The sequence below is a fragment of the Chelonia mydas genome, chromosome 1 (genome assembly GCF_015237465.2).
Source record: "Chelonia mydas isolate rCheMyd1 chromosome 1, rCheMyd1.pri.v2, whole genome shotgun sequence".
Taxonomy (NCBI): domain Eukaryota; kingdom Metazoa; phylum Chordata; order Testudines; family Cheloniidae; genus Chelonia; species Chelonia mydas.
Window position 1 is genome coordinate 227,787,010 of NC_057849.1, and position 23,661 is coordinate 227,810,670.

Sequence of the window (23,661 nt, forward strand, 5' to 3'; positions counted from 1 at the left end):
GGCTTGTGCTGGTTGGGAAGGGGAGGGATAATGTCATAATTGTCCAGATTGCCATTGGCAGAAACCCTTTTCTCAGCCTATAACTGAGGACGGCAACACAAAATATAGCTATACAGTATTGTTTTACACTGTCATAACAGAGGGCTTAATTTCAACACTAATGCCACAAGATACATTTATTATGGGATATTCTGGTCCGTATTTTATATGGTTTGATCAGTCTTTCTAGGTGTGCAGTAGTTAACAAATAAAACCCCTATTTCCATTTTAATCGGGCCTAGTTTAAAAAACTGATATCTGGTCAGGAAGTTAAAGTACAGCTTTATGATGGCACTTTAGTACAATTTCTTTCATCCTTGGCTACAGTGATAAAAAGGATTTCAAAGCCTGGACAGGCACTGAACAGTTCTTTAAAAGGCACAGCTTAGGTTAAGCATCTTAATACCGAACAAAAGGATATTATTCCAAACAGACCATTTAAAATTATACAAAATTACAATTAAACTGAGAAAGAACTTCAGGTTAACTTGATCCTTTTCAATACAAATCTTCATTGTTGCTGCTAAGGAGGACAGGATATGCTGTTCCAATGTATTTACCATGGCGACACACAACTATCTGTAGTTCATACTCCTCTATCTGCACCATCTCACGAGTGACCCTTTCCTGAGACTGCAGAAAAATGATTGTATAGAGGGCAAATTCAAACTCGGGGCTGACACCAATAAAGGTGCTTCCCACAGGTTTTACTAGACCTTTCCAGCTGAACTGTAGACTCAGAACTTGATCATCTTCATCAGACTGTAACCAAAAATAAAAGACATGAAAATCCCTGAATACTGAATATGACCAGACAGACACATTTTCACATTCAGGGTTATTCTGCAAATACAAATGTGGGAGACTCTACTTCTGAGCAGCTATAGTGCTTGTATCAGTTGTGTATATGTAAAATGTGGGAGGTAAAACAGAGCTATTATAGGGGGTTACACAGCCCTGGATCTCACATTAAATCTTCTTTAGAATCTTAGACGCTCCTGTTGTTTATGGGTCAAGAACTCAGGCAGCAGGTTTGTCTTTCCTAACAACGAGAATAGTATCCGAAGCCAATCCTGTACTACTGAAGTAAATGGCACTATATATTTATGCCAATTTACATTTCCTTAAGTTTTCCTATAGCACTCATCACTGTAAGTATCCAAGTGGCTGAGGAGTGTGGTCTCCTATTTCATGAGGGCAGTAAGAAAAAGGATGGTGCTTGTGGCATGCTCAGAAATATCCTATATTTTGGTAGAATTCCATTTCAATTCAATTGTAGCTGGGATTTTCAAAGGAGTCTAAGAAGTGAGTCACCCAACTCCCACTGAAATTCAGTGTGAGGTGGATTCCTAAGCCCCTTCGAGGGGTGCCTAAAAGCCCTTACTGCATAGCCCTAACTAGCACAGTCAAGTGACATCTCTGTCAGTATCCTTTGCATCAGTGTCTAAAATTATGGCCTCCTTTATGGTTGAAAGGTGACATCTATAGGCACAAATGAAAACTGCACCATTGTGAAAACAAAATAGAACTATGTACAGCACTTCTATACAGTTCTGGGATGACCTAGAATCCTATTTTCGACGTCTCCGACTCAAGGAATATTTCCAACACACCTCTGAACAACATACTAACCCACAGAGACCTTCCTACCAAGACTACAAAAAGAAGGATTCTGGGTGGACTCCTCCTGAAGGTCGAAACAACAGACTGGACTTCTACATAGAGTGCTTCCGCCAACGTGCACGGGCTGATATTGTGGAAAAGCAGCATCACGTGCCCCATAACCTCAGCCGTGCAGAACACAATGCCATCCACAGCCTCAGAAACAACTCTGACATCATAATCAAAAAGGCTGACAAAGGAGGTGCTGTCGTCATCATGGATAGGTTGGAATATGAACAAGAGGCTGCTTGGCAGCTCTTTCTACAAGCCATTACCCTCTGATCCCACTGAGGGTTACCAAAGGAAACTACACCATCTGCTCAAACTCCCTGAAAAAGCACAAGAACAAATCCGCACAGACACACCCCTAGAACCCCGACCAGGGGTATTCTATCTGCTACCCAAGATCCATAAACCTGGAGATCCTGGACGCCCCATCATCTCAGGCATTGGCATCCTGACAGCAGGATTGTCTGGCTATGTAGACTCCCTCCTCAGGCCCTACGCTACCAGCACTCCCAGCTATCTTCGAGACACCACTGACTTCCTGAGGAAACTACAATCCATCGGTGATCTTCCTGAAAACACCATCCTAGCCACTATGGATGTAGAAGCCCTCTACACCAACAAAGATGGACTACAAGCCATCAGGAACAGTATCCCCGATAATGTCACAGCAAACCTGGTGGCTGAACTATGTGACTTTGTCCTCACCCATAACTATTTCACATTTGGGGACAATGTATACCTTCAAATCAGCGGGTACCTGCATGGCCCCACAGTATGCCAACATTTTTATGGCTGACTTTAAACAACGCTTCCTTAGCTCTTGTCCCCTAATGCCCCTACTCTACTTGCGCTACATTGATGACATCTTCATCATCTGGACCCATGGAAAAGAAGCCCTTGAGGAATTCCACCCTGATTTCAACAATTTCCATCCCACCATCAACCTCAGCCTGAACCAGTCCACACAAGAGATCCACTTCCTGGACACTACTGTGCTAATAAGCGATGGTCACATAAACATCACCCTATACCGGAAACCTACTGACCACTATGCTTACCTACATGCCTCCAACTTTCATCCAGACCACACCACACGATCCATTATCTACAGCCAAGCTTTACGATACAACTGCATTTGCTCCAATCCCTCAGACAGAGACAAACACTTACAAGATCTCTATCAAGCGTTCGTACAACTACAATACCCACCTGCTGAAGTGAAGAAACAGATTGACAGAGCCAGAAGAGTACCCAGAAGTCACCTGCTACAGGACAGGCCCAACAAAGAAAATAAGAGAACGCCACTAGCCGTCCCCTTCAGCCCCCAACTAAAACCTCTCCAACGCATCATCAAGGCTCTACAACCTATCCTGAAGGACAACCCATCACGCTCACAGACCTTGGGAGACAGGCCAGTCCTTGCTTACAGACAGCCCCCCAACCTGAAGCAAATACTCACCAGCAACCACATACCACACAACAAAACCACTAACCCAGGAACCTATCCTTGCAACAAAGCCCGTTGCCAACTGTGTCCACATATCTATTCAGGGGACACCATCATAGGGCCTAATCACATCAGCCACACTATCAGAGGCTCATTCACCTGCACATCTACCAATGTGATATATGCCATCATGTGCAGCAATGCCCCTCTGCCATGTACATTGGCCAAACTGGACAGTCTCTACGTAAAAGAATAAATGGACACAAATCAGACGTCAAGAATTATAACATTCAAAAACCCCAGTTGGAGAACACTTCAACCTTTTTGGTCACTCGATTACAGACCTAAAAGTGGCAATTCTTCAACAAAAAACCTTCAAAAACAGACTCCAACGAGAGACTGCTGAATTGGAATTAATTTGCAAACTGAATACAATTAACTTAGGTTTGAATAAAGACTGGGAGTGGATGTGTCATTACACAAAGTAAAACTATTCCCCACCCCCCTCCACTGTTCCTCACATGTTCTTGTCAACTGCTGGAAATGGCCCACCTTGATTATCACTACAAAAGGTTTCTCCCCCCCTGCCATCCCCGCTCTCCTGCTGGTAATAGCTCATCTGACCTGATCACTCTTGTTATAGTGTGTATGGTAACACCCATTGTTTCATGTTCTCTGTGTATATAAATCTCCCCACTGTATTTTCCATTGCATGCATCCGATGAAGTGCGCTGTAGCTCATGAAAGCTTATGCTCAAATAAATTTGTTAGTCTCTAAGGTGCCACAAGTCCTCCTTTTCTTTTTGCGGATACAGACTAACATGGCTGCTACCCTGAAACACTTCTATAGCAGTGGCTCTCAAACTTTCCAGACTACTCTACCTCTTTCAGGAGTCTGATTTGTCTTGCGTACCCCCAAGTTACACCTCACCTAAAAACTACTTTAAAAAGTGTCACAGCACATTACTGAAAACTTGCTGACTTTCTCATTTTTACCATATAATTATAAAATAAACCAATTGGAATATAAATATTGTACTTATATTTCAGTGTATAGTATATACAGCAGTATAAACAAGTCATTGTATGAAATTATAGCTTGTACTGACTTCGCTAGTGCTTTTTATGTCACCTGTTGTAAAACGAGGCAAATATCTAGATGAGTTGATGTAGCCTCTGGAAGACCTCTGTGTACCCACAGGGGCATGCGTACCCCTGGTTGAGAACCACTGTTCTATAGCACCTCTCACTCACAGCTCTCAAAGTACATAGCCTGCATTTAAGGGGCACTGTTAACTTCAAGTTGATACCTGCTTGATTATTTTAACCTACTATTGTTACAAGTAACACCTACGATGATTATTTTTGAGAGAATATTTTCTCTATATGTTCTGTGTGTTCCCTTTGTGCATTAGCTAGCAGTTTGAAAAAGAGTCATTTTCACTGTTCCTTCTGTTCAGTCAGGTCAGCGTCCCCTGTCTGTACAGGCACTTCACACAGCCATAGTGCAGAGAAATCATTTTTTTTAAATCGGAAAATGATTGTTAAACCAAACAATTGGCAGGGGGTTCTCCAAGGCCAAAACTATTTTTAATTCACATTTTTTTGAAACTCAGCAGATTAAGTTGTCAGTGTCCCTTTAATTAAGCCTCACAACACCACTATAAGCTAGGTATTATTGGCATTGTGTTACAGATGGGAGAACTACAGTACACAATGTTTAAGTGCCTGATCCAAAGCCCACTGAAGTCAATAGGAGTCTTCCAATGACTTCAATGGGTATTGGATCAGACCCTAAGTCCCAAGATCTCAGACCAAGAAAGTAACAAAAAGCCCCAGTCCCATTCTTTAACCTTGATAAATCATGTGAATGACAGAATTATGCTGCTTTTCTGGACATACTTGTCTGAACCCATTATCCTAACAGAGTTCATCAGCTCCCAGAATTGGGCCCTTTGAAACTTTGTGCATTGGGGCTTAGCAGAAAGGCAACAAACATACGGGGTTCTGTCCAATGTCGTATGAAAGGCAGAGGAATTTCCAAGGGATTTTTGTGGTTGAATACACTCTGCACCTTTCAATATCAGGCCCACTGTCTTGGGTCCAGCATGGTAAAGTCAATGAAGACACTAACCACTAGAGGATTATTAATCCCCTCTGTCCACAAGAGGTATTGGGGAAAAGGTGGCCCGAGAGAATTTTAGGGTCTCAGTGGGGAATTAAAAATTAGGTGGGCATTGAGCTTTAATAGCAGACAAAATCCACAGCAAAAATAAAAATAATCTGTCTCCCCCAACACCATCATGCCCTGGACTCATTACCAGAGACATCCTGAGTAGATTTACTCACCTTATCTATAAACTGTACACATACAAACACACAACCCTAAGTCTCTCTTACCCTGCTCTTGTTCCTCCTGGCAACATAGCCTTTGTAGTCAATTTGTTTATGCTTTTCCTGAAGGTAAAATTGTACCCAGTTATGCAAACCCAGAATCTCTTTTCCATGTTTTGTTTCTCCGACAAACACATGTTCAAATCCACAGGAATCAGGCCTACAATAAAATCAGCATAATAATAATTAGCTACAAAATTTAATTTGCTGGATGCAAAAGGCCAGAAAATGAACAAAATTGGCACTTGCTAAGAGTTATCCATTAACATTCCTGTTCTGAATGTTTTGTTTTTCTTTTTTGTGGAACTTAAAATAAAGATCTGGTCATGAAATCTAAGTTGCTATTTGATGTTAAAGGAATAACTACCAGTAAAAAACAAACAAACAAACAAAAAAAACCAATGGACCAGACTATTTGTCTTTTCCATTATAAATTGACATTTATCTGTAAATTGCTTTTTGTCCCTCAAATGCATCTGTTTTCATAAAAAGGACTATGTACCTAATAATCATTCAGTCATCGACAAATAAAATAAATACTCTTTGACAAGCCAGGACAGTCTATTACAGAAACAGTGGGACATTAAAAATTACTTTCGCCCAATTAATACATAACCAATTAATACATAACCTTCTCCATTTTTTGTGGTTATGTCTGTATGACATACATGTAAGACTTATTTCTTACATCCTATTAAATATGGTTACTACTAGGATCCATATTGACCATACATACCCCTTTCCCGCTTCCCTGGTGTATAGCTGAAACCAGATGTCATAGAGCTGAGACTTGAAATCGTTAAGACTGGGTTTTGACCAATTTTTTCTAACTAAATATTGATGAGTAAGCTGGAGGATCGAAAACAAGAAAATATAATTAGTTTAATTTACAGTTAACTGTGGCAAGTGATAAAGCATGAAGAGCTGCTGTACTCACTTTCATTACTTCTGTTTCTAAGATAGCATCAAGAAAACGATTGTTTTCAGCCATTTCTTGTGGGGTCACAACTTCTGCTACACCAGTTGACGTTTCATAATTGTCCAACAGGGAAACAAAAGCTGCAAAGAAAGATGCCATTCAGCAGGACACCTGGTATAGATGTTCAACAGTGTGTAGACCAAAATCACCTTTGTAGTTTGGCCTCTAGATGGCAACAGAATCACAAAAAAAAGATCAGTTCTGGTATTCTATCTAGCAGATATATAAATAGCAGTGTTCTGGTGAAGCTCCACTAATCGCTCTGTCATTGCATCTTTGCTCTGATCAGGGGTTTTAGGCCCAGTAGGCATTGCTACTCAACAATCTAAAGTTTGTCCATCCTCAGGTGAGCCCAACCGTGGAGTGGGTGCTAATCCTGACAAAAAAAGATCTGTGTGAATAATAGGTCCTTGTTCCACAGTAGAAGTAGTAATGCCAGAAAACATCCTCCAGGCAGAAAAGGAGTCCGTGTGAACCTGAATGGCTGCAATATGAGAAATAATGTTACGACCAATTAATTAGTTTCTAGAGGTACCAAGGAATAAGTAATAAATTGGAATAGCAGTTTCTGGAACTGCCATTTAATAGGCATAAAGCCAAATTCTGTTCTGAGTTACAAGGCTGTGTATATACAGAGACATTGCCTCTATTGATTTTATTGGCATTGCCTCACAGGTGTAATAGATATCAGAATACTGCTCAGAGACGTTTGTTTGAAATAAAGGTACTGTTTGTAGTTAGTACTCTATTTTAATATCAGTGTAGCCAACCGTCTGAGCAATGAAAGTATTAAGTGTAAACAAGTTAAATTTTAAAAGTTGCTGGGTTCTGCTGATTGAGTTTATTCTTGCAAATACATAGAATTCTAGCCAATCTTACCAAAAATGTGTACATTTGTTTACCTGTGTATTTCTGGATTTCTGGAGATCAGTGTACTTTCTGAAATAGAGGCCACAGGTAAACTCCAAGATCTGATTGCAAATCTACGGGAAATTACCTTTCAAATGACGTACTGCATGATGATCTTCAGCTCCAAATTGTTTGACCATTCAAGCTGTACATAATGCTACATTTTAAGTCTACATTTAAAAAAAATAATGCAGATTCATCATTCCATTTCCCATGTTACCAAAACGACAACGAGAAGAAAGGATGCACAATTACTGAAGAACAAATCACAGGAAGATCTCACCTGCAAAAGTTTTTGTGCTCTTCAAACGCTTTTCATTTACGTAGCGAAACAGAGGTTCAGATGCACTGTCCCTTGCAATGCTGCTGCCCTGCTGTACAAAGCCTGCTTTTTCCTATGAGAAGCATCAGAACAAAACAATGAAGGATGCAAAATGTATTTAAAGGGGATAATCCCTCTCCGAGTAGTAATCAAAGCACAGCAAGAAGTTAACTGCTATTAAAACTGTTTATTATACTACAAAACAATAGAGATAGTTATATAATAAATCACAACATCAAGCAGAGAGAAAAAAATAATCTTTTTTGTCATTGTAAGTGTTTGAAAGGGTCCTGTTGCCTCTTTCTCAGGGCTAACAGTGATAGCTCATTGGGGGCATCGCAATAATGAATAACCAAGGACACCTCTGTGTTATATAAATAATAAGCAATCAAGTGGAGCAATGTGGGTCTGATGTTACTCTCCTGGCACAAGCAAAACTCCCATTGACTTCAGGGGAATTGGTGCCTACATTAGAATTGTGGAATCAGGCCCAGAAGGGGAGATTGTCAAAGCTATAAAGGACAGCCAGGCACCCAACCCACATTGACTGTTGGGCACTTAACTGTCCTTTGTGTTTTTGAAAGTCAGCCCTGTTTCAATAAGAGATTTAAGTTTTCTGAGCAGAAATTCTTCTCTTAGATTCAAATCCTGAGTGTAGCATCCAGGCCAAGCACTGGGTAGATGCACTGTAGAGCTGGTGTGTACATACCCAAACCCCTGGTGCAAAGGAAAGGAGGAAGAACATAGCAACTGATCCTCTAGCCCCACTTCCAGCTGCCCCTCGCCCACCCATATGGTGCACTCCCATGTGCTGCTGCGTTCCACACTGAATAGGGGTGCACATCCCCTGCAGGGCCTCCCACATTGAGTTCCCTGCTCCATCACAAAGCAGAACCGCACCAGTTCCCCTGCAAAGGGAGGAGTCTAGATTTAGCACTTGGTGTTAATAAATTATAACACTAATAAATTTTAGTATTCATGGACAACAGAAATCAGATAAATCAATATCTTTAGAAGAAAATAGAAAACAATTTGCACAAAACTTTTGAGACTTAAGCTTCATTTAAAAAAATACTCCCCTAATATTTTTTATTTGACACTTGCCAACTTGCCTTTCTATATATTTCAGTTGCTGGAAGTCGCTGCTCTTACTCCAAGTGCATGTCAGCTAGCTGAAGAACAGAACTGTCATTCTGAATGGATGCTGTGAGAGTTATCTGTTTTCCTGCCTGCCATGCATTATAAAATGCTCTGAAGAGGTCATGGTTTCACCAGCCATTGTGTTAACTGTTTCTTCTCGCTGTATACGGTAGAATTCTGCTAGACAGGAGAACCTCACTACTTTGTGCTTTGCCATGCCCTCATAACTTATATACACACACACACCCATCTCTTCCCACTTTATGATCAAAATATAAGCTCAGACTCACTGTAGAGAGGTCTGCTACTACTAAGATTTCATTACTTTTACAGAATATACTATGGAATATTTTCTAGCTTACTAAGAATTATTGTGGCATAAGCTTTCGTGGGTGAATACCCACTTCGTCGGGTGCGTGTACGAAAGCTTATGCTCCAATACATCTGTTAGTCTATAAGGTGCCACAGGACTCTTTGCCGCTTTTGCAGATCCAGTCTAACACGGCTACCCCTCTGATACTTACGAATTATTGTGTTAGTTTACTTCTCACTTGAATATTAATTCAATAGCTAGTTGTCTTTTGAGCACTAGCACAGTGGATTTCTTTAGTAAAACTAATAAATATTATTATAATAATAATTACAAACAATAATAAGCACTCTGGCCTCAATCCAGCAAAGCATTTAATCACATTCATAAATTTTAGCTTGTGAATAAAGCCCTGCACGGATACAAAATTTGTATCTGCATCCGATCGGAGATCTGCAGACATGTTCTGTGGATATCCGCAGATTTGCAGGGCTCTAGATATAAAGTTTGGATCTGCATCCATCTGAGATCTGACTGCAAACATGGTCCACGGATATAGATATCCGCAGATATAAAGCAGATATCGGTAGCTTTGCAGGCCTCTATGAATAGTCCTACTGAAATCAACTGGCTTGACTGATTTTCTGTACTGGTTCATTGATTTCACCTCCTGGTGCTGGAGTGTTTGCCAATTGAGGTCCAGTTTTTACCCTTTTCTTTTTTGGTTAGATACCTGAGAAGGCAGTGGTTGTTCAATTCCAAGATCATTTGAATACCAATGACATCAAGGGTAGGTCCCATGCTTGGTTTGTGTCCTTTTTTGGATGTGAGGGTATGCTTATTAAGGTCATGAAAGATCTCCTGCTTGTTTTAGATTGGCTAAGTTCAACATTTTAGTGAGGTGGGACACTTCAGCAGCTTTTCATGAAACTCATTACGGGTGGTTGCTTTGGGACCTGATCCTACAGTATTAAAATCAATGGAATTTTGTCACTGACTTCAGTGGGAGCAGGACTGGGGCCTCAGTGACTAAGGGGTGTTGCTGGGGTGAGAGAAACTGACCTCTAAACAGGAAATTGTATGCTATCACCGAGGAATATGGAATACAGAATTCCTCAAGGACCTGTGGCATCCATGATGTTCAACATTTTTACTTGGCTTCTTATCACTTGCTCTAACCATGAGACCAAATTCCCTTTAGATCTGCTTCTTTAGCAGATAGCTATTTAATAGTCACATGATTCTGGAACATTTTCCAGGGACCAACGCAGATCATAGATATATATGGAAATACAATGAAACTCAGATGAATATCTGATAAAGAGACAGATTTGTTACAGAATAAACCTTCTGGCCAGACTTTCAAAAGCAGGAGCTTAAAATCCCTATATAGAGACCTACCTGATTTTCAACAGTGCTCCAAACAGCTCCCACTGAAGCTTCTGAAAATGAGACAAGTGCCCAAGTATGGATTTAGGGGGTCTAATTTTGAAGCCAATGGAAGCTGTTGGGTACTCAGCATTTTTGAATTCGGATGTTAATTACATGGCATAAATCCAGAACTACTCTACTTATTTCAGGGTGGTACTGAAAGCAGAATTTGGCCTTAGATGTGCTAAATGAAGACATCTACCAAGCTAAAAACATATTGCATTCATAAGCAACGTGTTACTGCTAGATTTCATTGGCCCCCATTGCTACATTATGCAGTTAGCTAATTTCAGGCATCACAAAATACGTTCCTTTCCTCATTCTCATAACATTTGATTTACCTGGTATTGAAAAAACTCAAAAGCATTAACAACTGTACTGGCACTTCCCCACATGGTCTCTGTTAGAGAAGGCAGGCATTACATAAGAGGAAGAAATCTGACAAATCTTGTTAACTCCATAGGAAGAAAAGAAAAAAAAGCAAAGTGAGCTACATTGTGCCCTGACTGTGCAACCCCCTCAAAGTGAGTGGGGTTTCATGAGGGCAGAATTGAGCCCAGTGTATATAATTTATAACAGCAACAGTATTCAGAATAATTCCCGCAAATGTGACATCAACAAAAAATTCTGTTTAGTGGAATATGTTTATGTTTTATGCTGCTGAGTTCTGAGCCGATTTACACATGTGAACTGCGAAGCTTTCCTAAAGGATCCTGTTAGAAAAGCAGAACATTTTGATGCAATAATGTTAGATGACTAGTACATTTAATCTATACACGGATTTTGAACAAGAAACAGTGTTACCAGAGCAAGCAGATGCGTCTCTAAATGCTTTGTGCCAGCTAAATATCAGTAAATTACCCCTGGCTGAATATCTGCCAGAAAAAAAGTGTTTAACTATTGACTCTGAAACCTCATGAGCAGATTGGGTCTCAGAGCTCAGGCTCCAGCCCGAGCCCGAACGTCTACACTGTAATTTTTAGCCCCACAACTCGAGTCCTGTGAGCCTGATTCAATTTCCCCAGGCTCTGAGACTTGGTGCTGCAGGTTTTTTATTGCAGTGTAGATGTACCCTGAGTCACTCACACGCATTATCAGCTTAGTGAGCAGCAGGGAAGCAATAGATGTGGTATATTTGGACTTTAGTAAGACTTCTGACAGAGTCCAACATGACATTCTCATGCACAAATTAGGTAAATATGGTCTAAATGAAATTACTATAAGGTGCGTGCTTGAAAGGCCATACTCAAAGAGTCATCAATGATTCGATGTAAAACAGGGAAAACACATCAAGTAGGAACCCAGAGGGGTCTGTCTTAGGTATGGTGCTATTCAATATTTTTATCAATGACTTGGATGATGGAATGGAAAGCTTGCTTATAAAATTTGTGAATGACACCAAGCTGGGAGGATTTGCAAGTACTTTGGAGGACAGGATCAGAACTGAAAATGATTTTGACAAACTGGAGAAATGGTCTGAAATCAAAAGCATGAGATTCAATAAAGATATGCACTAAGTACTACACTTAGGATGGAAAAATCTAATGCACAAATACAAAATGGGGAATAACTATATGGGTAGCAGTATTGAAGAGAAAGATCTGGAGTTTATAGTGGATCACAAATTGAATGAGTCAAAAGTGAGATGCAGTTGCGACAAAGGCAAAAGTCAATCTGGCATGTATTAATGAGAGTGTTGTATGTAAGACACGGGAGGTAATTGGTCCATTTCTACTTGGCACTGGGTGAGGCCTCCGCTGGAATATTGTGTGCAGTTCTGGGAGCTATACCCTCTGTGCTGCTACTCCTGCTACTTCATATAGATTCATCCTGTCCTCACTCCTCATGATATTTAGTAGCTAAATTACCTGTAAGTCAATTGTATAATCTTTCCCGGGCACAAAGCGATTGACATCTGCATCCCATAGCTCATTGAAAAGTTTAGAAAGTTCATGATTTAACTCCAGCCTGCAAAGAAATTTAGAAAAATATCAGTGCTTAAAAAAAAAAGACACAGATCAACACAACTTTGTCAATGGCCGCATCCACGTTTCTGGTGCCACTTTAGTAGCGTTCTGGGTGCTCTCAGGATATCAAGGGAGCTTTCTCGCCTCATGACACTCTTAGTCAGTGCTGCTCTCACCTGAGGGACGATATTAATTAGTAGTATGGTCTGCTGATAATACCTAAAATACTTTATAAAGAAATGGGAAATGGTTTATTTTGTAAGTTTTAAAGAAAAATGTTTCCTTTTTAAAGCAATTGATGTTATTATTTTTGAACAGTAGATTTCAGTTTTATTTTATAATTAGTGAACTCTACTAATAAAAAAATTTAAAATAAAGATGACAACTATTCATCTAGAAGGATTCTATAGGTTCATCACAAAAAGGCAGCCATCTCTAATGTGGAATGCAGCAGATGTCTACCAGCCAACAGCAACACTACGCAACAGAATAGAAAAAGAAGTGAAGAATTCCATTTTTTTTATGGTTGGTTTTCTAGGGAAGATCGCTTATTCCATCACATTCCCTAGTCCTGCCAATTCTCCACCTTCCAGTCCTTCAAATGCCCCTGTCAGAGCAGTTTTCCTTTGCTCAAAGAGTTTGGAGGGGACTTCCTTCAGAGTACATCAGTGCTGCTCCTAGAGCAGTCAGGAAGATTGTTGTGGGGCAATTCATGGTGCTTCCTCCCTTCCAAAAAACAGTGGAGCTGAAAACACCAGCATAAAACTAGGGATATAGTCCAGGGATAAATCGAGTCTTGTATCTGTGGTCTTCTCCCAGCATGTAGTGGCACTAAGCACTCACTGCAAGGCTACCATGTTGGCCCCTCCACACTTTAAAAGACTCACTTAGAAATAGAATTACATAGACACCAGCAAGGAGCATTCATCACAAAGGTTTGTGAAGGTGACATTTTGTTTCTCTTTAATATTTGTGACGAATCTGCTAGCTGATAACTGGGTTCCTACTTTACCTCCATCCTGGCTGAGGTGGAGAGTGCAGGGCAGGGCACTCCAGTTCACCATCCAGCCAGTAGAGAGCTCCATAATCCTGAGAATGCAAGAAAAGGAAGTAGCGTGCTGAGGTCAGAGTGGACCAGACTCTGGAATCATAGGTCTGGAAGGGACATCAAGAGGTCATCTAGTCCAGTCCCCTGCACTCATGGAAGGACTATGTATTATCTAGACCATGCCTGACAGGTGTTTGTCTAACCTGCTCTTAAAAATCTCCAGTGATGGAGATTCCACAACCTCCTAATTTATTCCAGTGCTTAACCACCTGACAGTTAGGAATTTTTTTCCTAATATCCAACCTAAACTGCCCTTGCTGCAATTTAAGCCCATTGCTTCTTGTCCTATCTTCAGAGGTTAAGGAGAACAATTTTTCTCCCTCCTCATTGTAACAACCTTTTATGTACTTGAAAACTGTTATCAAGGGGACAGAAGCTGCATGAGACCAGGAACAGCAGCTCAGAGACAGCAGCCTGAGGGAAGGCCAGATAGAAGTCAACCTGAGAGTTGGGATGAGTACACTGAGAGTGGGCCGGACACGCTTTGTTGTTGGCAGGGGAGAGCAGTAGCCAGAGCTGGAGGATAGAGGGCACTAGCCTATTCATCCCGTTTCTTTGTGGTCCATGGGAAGAACAGGATTGACTACATTGCCCACAATGTGCTCACTACACTGGCAGCTCTGCATTAAAACAATGACAATAATAAAATCTCATGCATCAGGGCTTCAGCCAGTTGCCTGCAGGGATCAGGATAGAAAACCCCACCCCTCCACCATGGAGCATAACTGGTTGTATAGTAAAGCAATCCTTTTACTCAAAATGTGTGAGTATTTATGAGAACCCAACAAGGGCTGGACCTTGCAGAGCCTAATGCTTGGAGCGCGTGGTACACAGGACATGCTACAAGGGGTCAAACGGGACTGATGTACCACAGCACTCACTACAGTACCCTGAAGTGGGGCTGGTTACAGTATTTTTCCCTTTGTTTTACATTTACAATGGAGTTTTGACCCTATTTCTTCAAGCGGCGCTAAGCTTAAGGAACTAGCCTTCATTTTGGGGTAGTTGAGAGTTCACTGGGGCTCTTCCTTAGGTGTTACCCCTGCCCTCACTCCAGTCCATACACAAGACCCTATGACCCAAGTGTGGTGGTGCTTTTAAAGCGGAATAGCTGACTCATCTCAGGCTGCAGGCTAAAGCCCCAGTGAGGCTTTCACTTGGCCTGGGTACCTGATCATTTTGAACTGAGGACACAAGCAAAACCACCCAAGCGCTGATGGTCCTCCAATTCCTCCCATGTGTGCAGAAGGACAAGTTCTCCCACAATTCACTAGGCAAGAATCAGGCAAGTTCAGGTTACTGGAGCACAAAGAACTGTTGAATGTATGTGCCTCCCAGAACTCCTAGAGCCTCACATGGGTGAGCGTAGTACCAGTGAGGACACAGTAATTCGGCTATGGCTGTGCAGTGTGGCTGCTCACACCCAGGCTAGGCCCATCCGGGTGCCCAGACCCAAATGCTAATCACCAAAGTTAACTTTACAGTGAAGATACACCCTTAGTCACCAAGTGATTGTGACTCATTTCTTTCAACTGTGAAGAAAGCTAACAGGGTCTGGACAATCTGAAAATACAGCCAGTAGGACCTATCTAGTTTCTATTTCTTAGTCTACTGTGACTGTTCAAATAGGCTCATTTATAATCCCTCTGACTTTACAAAGTAAACTTTATTTGGTTTAACTATTTGAATTGGCAAGTCCAGCACATTAGTTCAGAAAGATACAATGAGGACTTATGCAAATTTATATTGGCACAAGAACCAAGTGTAGATAAACAAGACGTTGATCACTGATCACTGAAATGCCAGTCTGAATGGTGTCAAATCAAAAGTCTAAACTGACAGCTATGGGCCAAATTCTGCCTTTGGGTGCACTCATGCAGGGTCCCATTGACTTCAATGGGAGACTCTTGCATGTATCTGAGGGCAGAGTTTTGCCCTTTAGAATTTAAGCATAAGCAAAAGATGGATGAAAGTGAAAGAGAACAGCATATGTCCTTTTGTGCACACGCATCTATTTATTTTTAGATATTTGTAATTCTATTTGGAGTTCTTAAATTAGCTTTAGAACAGACTGCTTGAAAAAACTGAATTGCCAAATAATATTACTCCACAATACATGGTGTAGAAATCAGACGCTGATTACAAAACCCACAGAAAATATGCCATGTAAGTGCAGGAGAGGAAACAAGACCACTTGAGGAAATGACAGGCTCTTGTATGTGATACCATGTGATACAAATCTACATAACATTAAAAATCAACTCCATGTCTTGTGGTAACGGGAACTTCCACACACTGCTTCTCTGACAGTAACAATATATGTGCACAAATATTAAACTGCCCTTAACACAATGGCTTTGGTTATAAAGGGGATGTGGAAATGAGGGTCTCCTTGCAATAACTGCCCTGTGGATTCGCCCCCCTAGCCTGTATTCCTTCTAGCATTACACACAATCCAGGCCTCTTCAGCAGCCACAGTTCATTTAGCCCTGAAGGCCTTGGACAGAATACACATCAAATCCCATTAAACCATTCTCTTTCATTAGTCGAAGAAGGTTGTCATTGATTGATATGAGGTACTCCCTGCTCCTGCTGGTCTGAGGAAGTAAAGGCTCAATCAAACTTGCATTGAAATCAAGGGGAATAAGGACCTCCATCACTAGCATTAAGCACCTGGAACAAAGGTTAAATCCATTATTGGTGCTGACTTAGGCTTTTACATCAGGGTGAACTTGGCCCCAAAACCAGAAACTGAACTCAGGTCTCCTTTATTTTTCCTCACATCGTGTTAAAAATATCTCCCAGCACAAGGCCCCAATAATAAATTTCAGTGGTATAACAATAGTCACTTTGCACACTTACTGTGTTCCTGGGCAGATTCCTTTGTATCAGACCGTACCTACAGGTCAAATTAATTCTTTTCTTACCAAAATGCCAATTCAGTTGCATGTTAGGGAGCATACTGGAAGCAACAGGTTGCCATACTCCCATCATGCTACAATCATTTAATGTCACAGAACTGGCCATCTCCTATGTTCCTTCCTAGCTGCTTTTGAAGCTCCTCCCACTTCTGACCTTGCCTTCTCTCTCCCTAATACCTTTCATCTCACGTTCCAAGCCAGTGCTGCTGTTCTTGCTGTTCCACAAATCATCCCGACTTACGAATGATTTTCCCCAAGCCCACAGATCTTAAAAAACAACAAAAAAACCACAAAACCCAACAAACAAGGGATGAAGAGGTTAAAATGAGTAGTAAATATAGCAATGCAACGGACAACTTCATATACTGAACTCTTTGTTTTCCTTTATTCCTTTACTCTTACCATTATCCACTCATTCTGTACATTCATGCTGTCTATCTCCCTGCTTCTGCTGCTACCATCTAGGGTTGCCAGGTGTCCAGTTTTTGACTGGAACATCTGGTCAAAAAGGGACCCTGGTGGCTCCGGTCAGAACTGCTGACCAGGCCATTAAAAGTCCAGTTGACGCGGGACTGGCAGGCTCCCTACCTGGCTCTGTGCGGCTCTCAGAAGCGGCAACATGTCCCTCAGCTCCTAGGTAGAGGGACGGCCAGGCGGCTTTGTGCACTGCCCCCAGCTTTGCAGCTCCCATTGGCCAGGAACCACGGCCAACAGGAACTGTGGGGGCGGTTCCTGCGGGCGGAGGCAGCACGGACGCCGCAGAGCCGCCTGGCTGCCCCTGTGCCTAGGAGCCAAGGGACATGTCACTGCTTCCAGGAGCTGCCTGAGGTCAACGCTGCCCAGAGCTGGCACTCTGTAGATCCTCCTACACTCCACCTCCCTGCCCCAGCCCCGAGCCCCCTCCCACACTCCAAACCCCTTGACCCATCCCGGAGCTCCCTCCTGTACCCCAAACCCCTCAACCCCAGTCCTTCCGCAGAGCCGGCATCCCCAGCCAGAGCCCTCACCCGCCTCCCATACCCCCAGCCTGAAACCCCCTCTTGCACCACAAGCCCCCTCATCCCCGGCCCCATCCCAGAGCCCATACCCCCAGCCAGAGCCCTCACCCAATCCCCTGCCCCAGCCCGGTGAAAATGAGCGAGTGAGGGTGAGGGAGAGCGAGCAACAGAGGGAGGGGGGATGGAGTGAGTGGGGGGCAGGACCTTAGAGAAGGGGCAGGGCATCAGGGAAGGGGCGGGGCAAGGGTGTTCAGTTTTGTGCAATTAGAAAGTTGGCAACTCTACTACCATCAGCTACACTACCTCTGTGCTAGGCTTCACAGAATGTTCACACTTGAGCCAATTGCTATGGTGACAGGGAATCTGCTGTGTGCTGGAGTTGTAAATAAGGATTTAGTAAGGTAAGAGTTTGACAGCATTTATGTAAAAATTCTCTTTCATATAGGGGAGATCTGTCCCCAATTGAACAACACCTGCTAGTCACCCGTCTGCTCACATTATAAATTGGCAGTGTTTATTGGATAGGAAGGTGCCATTTGCACTTTCCTCTTCTAGGGTAATTTTTTTTTTAATTTTCCAAATTACTCCCCCACCCCATCCCCACAACACATGTCATGCTTCTTTAGTCAAAAGAGGATGACCAAGAGTGAGCGAACACATAGACAGTGGTTATGCTCAGATATTAATTTAATAAGCATGCTACTGCCAGCAATTCAAAAAATGTGTGCCTAGAAATGCAGTCACTTCACAGGACACAATGACTTTCTCTTTTCTCTCCTTTCTCCCCTGTCCGTGACCAAAATATCAAAATGGCATCCATAAACTTAGGGACTTTCCATCTTCTTTTTGTTGTTCCTTTTCTTTTCAAACAGGGCAGAGCACATGCACAAATTGTACCTGAAGTTTAGAAGGAAGGTGAAAAAAACCAAAGGGAAAACCAAACCCTGCCAAGACTGAGCTCTTACTTAACAAGTTACATTGTCATTCGGTACAAAGTATTTCTAAATGTCACAAAAATACCTTCACCATCTGGTTTGATAACCTCAAGCAGAGGCTTTGAAGCCCCAGGACATAATACATCTTAAGATGCAGTCAATGTTTGGATAAAAGTTTTCTTGAAAGAAATTATAATACTTCCCCCTCTAATTTTCAATATGATAGCATCTGTGGCTTGCAATCAGAGAGTAGTCTCGTATGTTCTTGATCCCTTCCCTATTATTCCTCCTTCCATACTCTTGATGAAATCACCCCAATTCCTAGCATAGTGTTTCCATATAAAAAAAGATTAAAACAATTTTTGCAGGACAAGACAGGCCGTGTTTTGCATAGGATTAAAAGTGAATTTTGCAGGAGTGTTGCTGGTTGCAGCCATCTCAGATCTTTCAGTTTCTTTGCAATAAAAGCTGTACTGAGAGTGTAAGAAGCAAGAGGGCTGCTGGGATGTAGCTCACGAAAGCTCATGCTCAAATAAATTGGTTAGTCTCTAAGGTGCCACAAGTCCTCCTTTTCTTTTTGCGAATACAGACTAACACGGCTGTTACTCTGAAAGCTTCTTGACTGAAACTTTACTATATTCTAACAGTTGTACACTTAAAATAAAACTCTAATCTTAGAATTGCTGCTAATTCAAAACAAGACATTTGCATGATATGCCTTTTGGTTTTTGTGCAATTCAGTTGTAAAAGCCCCCTTCCCTCCCACTCCCCCCCCCCCCCCCCGCCGTTTTCACTTTGTCCAAATAGTTTCTGAGCAGGAAATAAGTACTGCTGTAACCAGCAGACACAACCAGCCTGAAACCTAGTTCTAAAGAATTCAACAAAATCAATGCAACCAAACCTGTACTGTAAATGTGCAGTGCAACACCCAAACAGAAGGCTGGGATGTGTACATCTTCTGCAGTGTAATTTTATCCTCAGGAGACTTTCAGCAGCAGGGTGATTTTTAAAAGTCCTCCTAATCTTCGCATCATTTGTGATTTTAAAAGAAGCAAAACACTTGCCCAGGTTGCTAAGCAAACCCTTTGCATAAAGATTTAACATGCATGTAAAGTTTCCCTTAAAATTGTATGAAATTGTTAGTAAAAGAAATAAACTATTGACTTGATTCTCCTCTCATTTATTCCAGTGTAGGTGCAACTCCATGGGCTCCAGTGGAATTACACCTGATTTACAACCTTATGATACATTTGAGAGAAGAATCCGATCCACTAAACAGAACTGTATCTGTAGAGTGGTGATCACACTTCAAGTTTCAAGATAATAACAACTGTATCAATGCAATAAACAGTCTAGTAAGACCCTATAATTCAGGAAAAACACAAGAGGGCTTGATGAAAGTCTAGAAGGAGGGCCCTGAATCATTATAACTTTAGCTTTGCAAGGTATCCTACAACATCAGCTGTCTTAAAACATCTAATCTTAGTATCACATTATTTTACATAAAGCAGCATATGATTCAGTTGCCCTTTTAGCCCCCAGCAGCTTTTCAACTTGAAGCAAGTTACTACAATAGAACAGAAACAATAAGCAGAATGTTATTGCAATGCTGCACTCCAATTAAAGCCCCTTTAAATATAGGTGCCCCAGAGAAGCACAACTCTCTGTCTATTTGGCATTAAAAAAAGAGGAATAGTGGGCCAGTGTGATTCTCCCTTACCTACGAGCCATGCTGAGAGGATATATTTCTCTTGGCAAATACACTGGAGAGTAAGATCCCAGCTGAAGCTCAAAACTCTGCAGCTCAGTGAACAGACTGAAGAGGTGTTTCTTTCCCACAACCTAGTTACCCAGAACTGTCAGTCAATGTGATAGACAGAGCAAGAAGGCAATGGAGATGCAGACACGTAGCTATAGGAGGGGAGTGTGCATAGAGGGCGGGGCAAAACCTGACAATAATAACCTTGCATCTAGCTGCAACCTGCTAGTAACTGGAGTAACTTGTCTGCTATTATGTGTGCTGAGGAGACAGGGAGACGCTAAGCAAGATTTAGATCTGCCTTTTCATCATTCTTAGCCTCTAGAGCTTTCGTCATGGTGGACGTGCAGATTTACAAAGCACACAGAAAACAGAGCTCTGTAGGGAATTCCAGAATTGAATTCTTTGCCCACTACTTTCCACATGGTGTATGAATTTTACATCCAGAAACAATCACTTCAAACCTAAAAGTTTAATATTGACTTCACTGAGAGCAGGCTTGGGTCCTTAGTGTCATTCTCATGCTTTTGTTTTATTGTATGGTTATTATAAATCAACAAAGAAAAAGTTAATGAAGACATAGTATACAGGGAAAAAACACCTTCCTGCCTTTCCTCCCACAACTATCATGATAGCTGACATTTGGAAACTACTATGAAGGGCTTTAAAATCCTCCCGGAGCCCTCACCCCCTCCCACAACCCAACCCCCTGCCCTAGTCTGGTGAAAATGAGCGAGTGAGCCAGGATGTGGGAGAGCGGGTGATGGAGGGATGGGGGATGGAGTGAGTGGAGGGTGCGGCTTCGGGGAGGGGGTAGAGTAGGGACCTCGGGGAGGTGAGGGGCAGGGCAGGGAGCGGGGTAATGATGTTCAGTTTTCTGCAAATAGAAAGTTGGCAACCCTACTTTCAGCCGGAGGGCTGAGCCTTGTAAGACTGGACTGGAGTGTTGGAATACCCTGACACCATAGAGCAGAGGCCTAGATGAGTGCTGGAGCCTGGCCTGGCCTCTAAGGGGCACCCTGGCATTAGGGATACCACCTGGCCAGTATCTGACTGTCCTGGCCAGATTTTTTATGGATTTGCCAGTTGCCAGAAAAATAATTTAATCTGCTTGTTTATTTTTTAAGTGGGTGTAAAGGTTTGTATTATTATCACCACAATACATTGGGCTAGCTAATGTTAAAAATTTCTGTGCCCAGCTAATGGTGCTGCAGTGTTCCTACTTCTGCAGTTTAAATAAGAAAATGATGTTATCAATCTTATCTATACGTGTTCTCTCTGGAGTGGCTCTAGAAGGAGGGGGGGTTGTGGAGTTGCCTTGTGGTTGGGCTTGTGGCGGGCTTTTTTGCATTTCAAAGGTGGTAACCCTACCTGGCATAAGAACCCCAGTGACCATGTGGTAGAGAATGCGGGCGTGATCTTCCCATCCCTGGAGACTGACTCAGATTGTTGAACACCCTCGACCTAAGGTCGTGAGTTGGTAAGATGGTGACAGCGTGGATCTGGGATGCCTTCTAAAGTGGATGACCAAGATTCAGCAATAGCAACAGCAGCTCCTGTGGCAACTGGCTGCCCAGCAGCAACAGCAGATCCGGGACTTAGGGGCACAGCAGCAACAATTGGTCCAACAGGTAGTGGCCCTAATGTAGCCTCAGGGTCTTACTGGGATTTCATCTCCAGGGGCTGTAGACCAACCACAGACATGTCAATGAAACCTCATGAAAAAGGGCCCTGAGGATGACTTGAAGGTTTTCCTGATGATGTCTGACCAAGTGGTGACAGCAGTTCAGTGAGCCATCCTGGAAGCACCTTATTTGATTGGATCAGCACAGGCTGAGACCAAGGGCTAGATGCAGCCCCATTGAGAATCTCTCTGGGGAATCAGTGACCTGATGCCCCAGTGTAATGTGATCCTCTGGTGTGATGAAATCCCCAGTGTACAGCCTGGAACTGTGCCCCCTTTACTCTCCAGCCTGCGGTGTCTCTCACAATGCTTTGCTAGTGCCAAGCTGCAAACTCCTCCAAGTGCTGTTATCACTCAGCCACCAAAATGCAGAGACACAGCCAGCTAAGTTGCGTGAATGCTCTGCAAGCAACTCATGAACTATAGAAAGGGAGACACCAGCCAATCCCCCCAGCCTCGCACCTCAGAATGTACCATCTTATACTGCTCAAGACCTTCTCTTGAATAATGTAAGCTCCTTAATTAGTTCGCCACTTTGTCAAAGGAGAATGGACATACAACAGCCTGTGTAATCTGAGCAGATTCCGCACACACGTTAGACAAACTCACTGGTAAAGACAAAACATTAAAACAAGTGTATCAACTACAGAAAGTTTTTAAGTGATTATAAGTGGTAGGCATAAAGGTCAGATATAGTTATATTTTATCTTCTTACATAAACATGTGTTCTAAACCCTAAACTTTCAGACTAAGCAAGAGTTGAATCAAACAGTTTTTTTCACCCCCCCCCCCCCACTGGATGTTGCAGGTAGGTTATAGTTCTTAACACACAGGCTGAATTTCCTTCTGAGTCTGAGATCAATCTCCTGAGTTCAAAGTCTTTGTCTTCCCAGTGTTCTTGTTGCCTTCATTGTAGGTGGGGCAGGAGGAGGTGGTCTCGTGATCCCACTGTCCCTTATTTTATACTCTCAGTTCATGTCCCAGAGAAGATACTGGCCCAGATGTGTCCTGTGGGCCTTGCTGAGTCCCAGAGTTGAGCAATCCCCATTGTGTGGTGCTCACGCAACTGTTTCTTACAAAAGTGTAAATCTCTAATTTATAATTCCCCTGATGGTCAATGGCTCATGATGGTCGCTTAATGCCTGTTTGGGTGTCACTTTGTTGTCACTGGAGAGCTAGCAGTGAGTGTCTCCCAATCTCACAACATATTTCAATAACAATTATATTACAAAATCTTAAAAATTCATACATACTAATGATATACATATTTTGACAGAACAATGAGATTCAGCAGATTATGACCTTTCATATGGTATCTTATGTGGCATGCTTTGTATGAAATATCACAACCACACACAAATGATGAATATGGGGGTTACAGGGTGCTACTTAGATACAGTGTATCACACCCAGTTCCAGAAACAGCAGCCTCCTGTGGGGCCCAGCAAACTGCAGTGCCTCAGCCTGGTCCCTCTCGAAGGCCAGCCAAGCCTGGACAAAGGATGCTGGGGGTCCTGCAGGCTCCTCCACAGGAAAGGACATTTAAACCTAGAGATTGGGTACTTCTGCTTCTCCCAAGTGCCAAATCCAAGGACTGTAAATGCCAAGGACCGTACAAAGTAATATATCAGTTAGTAATATATCAGT

General features: G+C 42.3%; 1 protein-coding gene across 1 annotated transcript; it reads right to left on the bottom strand.

Moving 5' to 3' along the window:
* Positions 1-296: 296 nt before the first annotated feature.
* LOC102929925 (poly(U)-specific endoribonuclease) lies at positions 297-20,444 on the bottom strand. Its single transcript, XM_027826558.3, has 7 exons — positions 20,292-20,444; positions 12,511-12,610; positions 7,723-7,834; positions 6,489-6,610; positions 6,288-6,400; positions 5,558-5,711; positions 297-801 (listed from the first exon to the last, which is right to left on the bottom strand). The coding sequence occupies exons 1-7, from the start codon at positions 20,300-20,302 to the stop codon at positions 538-540; spliced, it is 876 nt and encodes a 291-aa protein (XP_027682359.2). The 5' UTR covers positions 20,303-20,444; the 3' UTR covers positions 297-537.
* Between the last annotated feature and the right edge of the window lie 3,217 nt (positions 20,445-23,661).